Source organism: Pteropus vampyrus, unplaced genomic scaffold (genome assembly GCF_000151845.1).
Source record: "Pteropus vampyrus isolate Shadow unplaced genomic scaffold, Pvam_2.0 Scaffold48, whole genome shotgun sequence".
NCBI lineage: Eukaryota > Metazoa > Chordata > Mammalia > Chiroptera > Pteropodidae > Pteropus > Pteropus vampyrus.
Window position 1 is genome coordinate 237,638 of NW_011888829.1, and position 6,268 is coordinate 243,905.

At 39.3% G+C, this 6,268-nt stretch overlaps 1 protein-coding gene across 1 annotated transcript; it reads right to left on the reverse strand.

Annotated features, from left to right (window-relative positions):
- Positions 1-4,883: 4,883 nt before the first annotated feature.
- Positions 4,884-5,780, reverse strand: LOC105291654 (taste receptor type 2 member 5-like). The gene has a single exon (XM_011359548.1). The coding sequence runs from the start codon at positions 5,778-5,780 to the stop codon at positions 4,884-4,886; it is 897 nt and encodes a 298-aa protein (XP_011357850.1).
- Positions 5,781-6,268: the final 488 nt, after the last annotated feature.

Here is a 6,268-nt window from a genome sequence, read left to right on the forward strand (position 1 = left end):
TCACAACTTAATTGTATATGGTGTGAGTTAAGGCTTCAACTTCATTCTTTGCAGGTAGATATCCAGTTGTTCCAGAACCATTTGTTGAAGTCTTATTTTACTGTTGAAATGTCTTGGGCACCCTTGACTAAAATCATTTGACCATAAGTGTGAGGGTTTATTTCTGTACCTTCAATGCTATTCCATTCATCCATATGCCTCTCCTTAGGCCAGTACCACACTGTCTTGATTACTATAGCTTTGTAGTAAGTTTTGAAGTTAAGAAGTGAGAATCCACCAAATTTGTTCTTTCTCAAAATTGTTTTGCTTATTATAAGTCTCCTGCAATACCATATGAATTTTAGGACCAGCTCGTTGATTTGGCGGGGAAGGCCAACTGGGATCAAGATAAGAATTGTGTTGATCTATATAGATCTGGGGAGTGCTGATATCTTAATAACATTAGGTATTTAAATCCATGAATATGTGATGCCTTTCCATTTATTTAGGTCTTCTTTAATTTCTTTCAGCAATGTTTTATAGTTTTCAGCGTATATGTCTTGTACTTCTGTTATTCTATTCTTTCAAATGCTATTATAAATGGAAATGTTTTCTTAATTTCATTTTTGAGATGTTCATTGCTAGTGTACAGCTATACAATTGATTTCTGTATATTGATCTCACATCCTGTAACCTTGAAGTTGCTTATTACTTCTAATAGTTTTATTGTGGAATCCCTAGAATTTTCTATATATAGGATCATGCCATCAGATTTTCTCTTTTGTTAATCTATCTTACCAGTGGATTTTCTACTTTGTCTTTTCAAAGAACAAACTTTTGACTTTTTAATATGTAGAAGAAGAAACAAACACTCAAAAAAGAGGTAGTTGAAGAAAATTTAATAAAGGATTTATAAAGGTGTGGGGGGACAAGTTTAAAGAATAATAAGGGATGACGAAGCACACAGATGTGTGGGAAGCCACTGCCAAACCAATATATCTGGCATTTCTGTTCTACATTCTGTATCTTCGATTATTCTCTGCAATGAAAACACTTAAAAGTTATTTTTTCCCAAAGAGTCATATGATAATATTAAAGGTACATATTTACAGCTATTACTATGCACCAGGCACTCTTCTGAGCACTTTACATATATTAATTCATTTAATCTTCATGACAAAACTATGCCAAATAAGCCTTCCTGCTCTAAAGTGATACATGTGTTCTTATAAAACCTCAAAATCATGTACAAAACCTAAAAATCATGTACGAAACCTGCAGAATCATGTACAAAACCTAAAAGAGTTGGGAGGGGAAATAATGTTGGTGAAGACCATAGAAAACCTCTGCAACTTTGCAACCACAGCAATATCTGAAATAAAAACGGTCTTAATAAAAATCCTAGACAGATATATCTCTGCTAGCCTTTGCACTCAGCATCAATTGTTCACAGCTTTCAAAATGGGGCTTGTTTCTTCAAAGTACAAATCTTTGCGGGCATTAATCTCTAGAGATGAGTTTCATTACAATTAAAAAACTGAACCAGAGGATAGCCTGACCTAAAAATGCACATTTTTAAAACACCAGAAAATGTTTTTCAGCTACTTAATCTTCACTCATAATTTCACCAGTAACTCAAGATTGTGTAGACCACAAAGATTCTTGCAGCCACTTCTCCAGCTCCCACCACAGGAAAACACTTGGGCAGATTCCAGTTTTTTCCTTAAAATGCTTAAGTTTCGCTAAGACTTGCATTTTAATTGAAAGTAAGTTGCCCTTGATAGTTTCCTTTGTCTTCAATCTACAAATCTAAATTTTTTCGTCTATTTTTCCAATTTTCTTTACTTCGTTCTTTCAAATTTTGTAGCACTGGCAATGATTTGTGTGGATACTTTTTCCTGCCTAGAATCGATGGCCAATTGTATGCCATGCTGACTCCTTTAATCCAGGTAAATGAGACTTTTCTTCATCCCAGGACCTGTCAGCTAGGGCAGGTGTGTGACCTAGAAACAACCTACCAGAGGCTCTGAGCCGGGATTTTGGACCCTGGAGCTATGACTCAAATGGACATATTCACAGAGGAAGCAGTAGTGTCAAGGACGCAATGTTGGCAAATGAAATGTGAGTGGCAGTGCCAACATCAGGCCCATGGAGTGACTTGGTTGCGTCCTCAGTTGTTCAAACCTTTCTGGTTTCCATTCTGGCATTGCCTCTCCAGCCTTCCCATGATTCTGTGAGAGACAACTTCCTTCCAATAGATTCGATTTCTCCTTAAGTCATATGAAATTGGACATATGAGCTAGGACATAGGGAAAGTACAGGAGAGTTGAAGCACTGATCTCTTCCTTCTACATAATTCGGATTCCGTAGATGCTGTGATACGTTATGATTCAAAAAAGTAAAGTTAAAAATATATTACTTAAAGTTTTAAAATTAATGACTGGAAGAATGACAAATAAATAAAATTAATCAAACATAGGAAAGGGAAATGGATTTGGGGTTAAGTGAGATAATCTCCAAACTTTAATGAATGGGACTCAGAAGATACAGTTCAAAGTTGATAAACCAAGTAAGAGAGGTAAAATCTTATTACTTAGAGTTGTGAAAGTAATCACTAGAAGAACTAAGACAAATGATAAAATATAACTATATTTGTTCAGTGAGACTAATAATGGAGAGTGGAATGGGCAAATGTCCCAGTTCATTTTCTACCTTTCTGTACCATTTGAATCTCTGTAGTCCGCCTCTAAGCTGCTCATATCATATAATAGAAAGGAAGGCTAGTCATATCTTCACACACATATACGCGCATGCATGCGCACATGGATCCAGCTGCAGCTCTGAGAATGCAAACTATAAAGGATCTAATTACATAGGAATCAATTCGAGAGCACAGATTTGCCTCCAGATTTGTTTTCTTGGATAAAACACAAAGCAGCCTCACCTCCATCGTGAGCTAAATCACGTACGGAAAAAGGAAGGAAACCCAATCCCAAAAGGTGACAGGGAAAATGCAAATCTTGTGTCCCTAAGAAAAGCAAAGCATAGAAACTTCAGTCTGGCACGATTTCGGACCTAGGCTCGCAAGCATCCTACCGATACCAAACTTGAAAGATTAGTTGCTTATTTCATCTGTTTAAAAATATTCATAAACTTCAGCATTCCACGAGCTAAGCTCATTAAGAATTCTTAAAGGTATGTACAAGAGGGGCTTAAGGTTTACTGGAACTACACAAGACTCAAGAGTCCAAAAATCCAAGACTGTTTTACTTGCATAGTTTACCACTTGATGATCTTGAGCAAATCATCACTCTGGCCTAGGTTTTGTCCTCTGTAAAACGAGTTGGAATTATTAACTGCATAGAGTTGCTATTAAAATCAAATGAGATAATGGACTACATATGAGAATACTCGATAAAATGTAAAGCCTAATAAAAATGTTAGGTACTGTTATTATGATTATTACAATTGGTCAAAAAAGACATCTGTATAAACATAGGCATGCATAATGAAAAATTCATCCTACTAATAAAACATGACCAAAGAGTAGCATCTCTCTATTTGAAAAGGATGATCATTCCTAGAAGACAAAAGATGTGTTTGAACTCCCACAGTGACATCAGCTGTCCCCTTAACGACTAACATCCACGTGTGCCTAGCACATACCTCAGTTCACAACTTTCAGTAAGGAAAAGACACATGTTAGAGAGAACAGATTAATGGAAGTGTAAAAGTGAAAAAAAAAAAACCAAAACATTAAGTATATCAAGTATTGTCCATGGGGTTCCAGATCCCCGGGGACTGAACCACAATCAATGTGTTCAAACAAAGCTAAGAAGAGAAAGTACACAGAAAGAGGGATGGGATTCGGAGGAGGGAAGGGCGACGCCCGCTCTTTAGGAAGGTGGCATGAAATCAAGGAAAGGCTCTGGACCGGGAGTCAGGAAACGAAGTCCCAGCCCCAGCACTGCCACAGGCTCTACGAACCCCTGGCAGGCCACTGCCTCGGTTTCTTTGTAATAAGAAAGAGAAAGAGGAGTTGTAAGTCTAGTGAACACAGCTAATTGATCATTTAGAAATATTTACTAAGCAACTATTCCGGGCTAGGTAGTAGTGACTAGGCAGCAGGAACCTAAGAGAAAACAAAACAGACACAGTTTCTACTGCTATGGATGGATTGGACGTTCTCGATGATGTCCGTCATCTAGATGTCCATCAAAGACTTGGCATACTACAACCCCAACTTCAGGCTGTGGAGAGGCCAGGGCGGGCAGGTAGGATGACTCAATGACCTTGTTCTTTCTGAGAGCAGAAGCAAGTGCCCCTCCCTCCCATCTTGCCCGACTCCAGGCTCAATACATGTCATGGCAGCCAACAGACTTTTATCCTAAAAGGCAAGTCTAGGGCTCAAAGAAACTTCCAGAAACCTAAAGATTTTTTTTTTTTTTAGTTAGATAACTTAGATCCACTACTTTAGAGAAATAGTAAAATTATTTGATACTTTTATAAGCTTATCTGAAATGACTCACATTGATGAATAGATGTGAAATTTCATAAAAATTAATGATCGCTATATTACATGTTCCCAGTCTCTGTTTCCTATAATAGGAAAAATGTAACGTATACATGCAATTTTAAAAGAAATGAATTATTTACTATACATAAACAAAACATAACAGCCCTTTTATCAAACGTAAAGCCCTAACCCTAATATTCTATAATACATTAAAAAATGTACTTTGCATTGCCAAAAGAGAAATAAGATTGATTTTTATTCTGAATTTCCTGTTGCCCATTTGTTGCAAAAAAAGGAAAATTTTTAAAGATGTGAAAGTCAGCTCCCTATAGAGAGCTATCCAAAGAGTGTCTCAAAAGAGTATCCTAACCACTTCTTTCTCTCCAGCTCACAGGCCGCAGGCCCTCCAAGCACACACTACCTTCTGCAGGATTCTCTGACAAGCCTGTTTCATCCTGGGATTCCCCATAATCAATATGACAGAATGAAGAGAAGGATAGGCAGCCATGAGTATCTCTGAGATGAAGACAGAGGTGAGATTAACAGGAGACTTGGAGGAGATGGAGTAGGTGCTGGCCACTACGTATACCATGTAAAGTATAAAGAAGCAAAGCAAGGACTTCAGGACGGTGATGTGAGCCATGGCCCGAGCATCCTTCCTGCCAGCTAAATGGACCTTCATCTTCCTGTGGTGTCTATACAAAGAGATAATCAGCATCCCAGAGGATAAAAGAAACATCAGGAAAGGCAACCCGCTTCCTGAATTGAGCTGTAATATATACAGATAGTGCCAGCTTGAAAGGAGGCACAGCATGCTCCTATTTCCTTGGGAAGCGCTGTAGGGCTTTAAGTCGATGTGGGCTACAAGCAACAGATTGATCATGAGGGCACCCAGAAGGCACCATAGACTCAGGCAGTAGATCCTGTGCTTCAGCCACAGGTAGACAGGGTGTTCAAAGGTCGTGACCTTCTTGCAGTAGAAGACACTGAGGAACGTGGCAAACCACAGGCTGGCCTGGCTTACCATAACCCAGAAGACATTGAGATAGCGAAGCCAAAGGCTGCTCTGGAAAAGCGGGAACAGGCTTAAGTCTATCATGATCAGGCACTGCAGGAGTAATCGGCAGCCAGACAAGCCCAGGACAATGAGGTTGTACGAAGATCCCTTGCATTTTCTGACGCATTCTCTAAAACTCCAGAATATGAGGACTCCGTTGCTAACCAGGCCAATGAGAAATTCAGTGACTGCCACCACCATCAGCAGTCCTCGGGCAGCGGTCTGCATGGCTGGGGAAGGAGTCTCTCTCACTGCCGTCTCAGGAGGTGCCCTGCCTCGGTGCTGATGAACGTGTGGGCTCCTGGCTGAGCTTCAGACCCCTCAAGGGTGACACCACACTCACAGTAAATTTTCACACTGCGAAATGTGGATTTGGTCTTGCCCTTCAACAACCCGTCCTCAGGCAAAGACTGAATAGCTGTGACGAGGATCAGAGTTTAGAAGTTACGATTCCCTCTGTATTTGCATCCACATGAATGAACTCTGAACCTAGACTTGTAGATCTAAAACAGTACTACAGACACCGACTCTCCTTCTCAAGGGCCATGGGTCTAGACAGCAGCACATAAAATGATAAGACCTCCCAACAAGAGAGGCCAAATTTAAACAGTCTCAGGTTCTGTATATTGCCAGATATGAGCCGATATGTCTAAAAAAATTATTTTCATTAAAAAAAGAAAAACCTGAACATATAAGCATGGAAGCTGAAGAATCAG

Bases quoted from the DNA above. Each gene is read 5' to 3' on its own strand.
- LOC105291654 (XM_011359548.1), bottom strand. From the start codon at position 5,780: ATGCAGACCGCTGCCCGAGGACTGCTGATGGTGGTGGCAGTCACTGAA.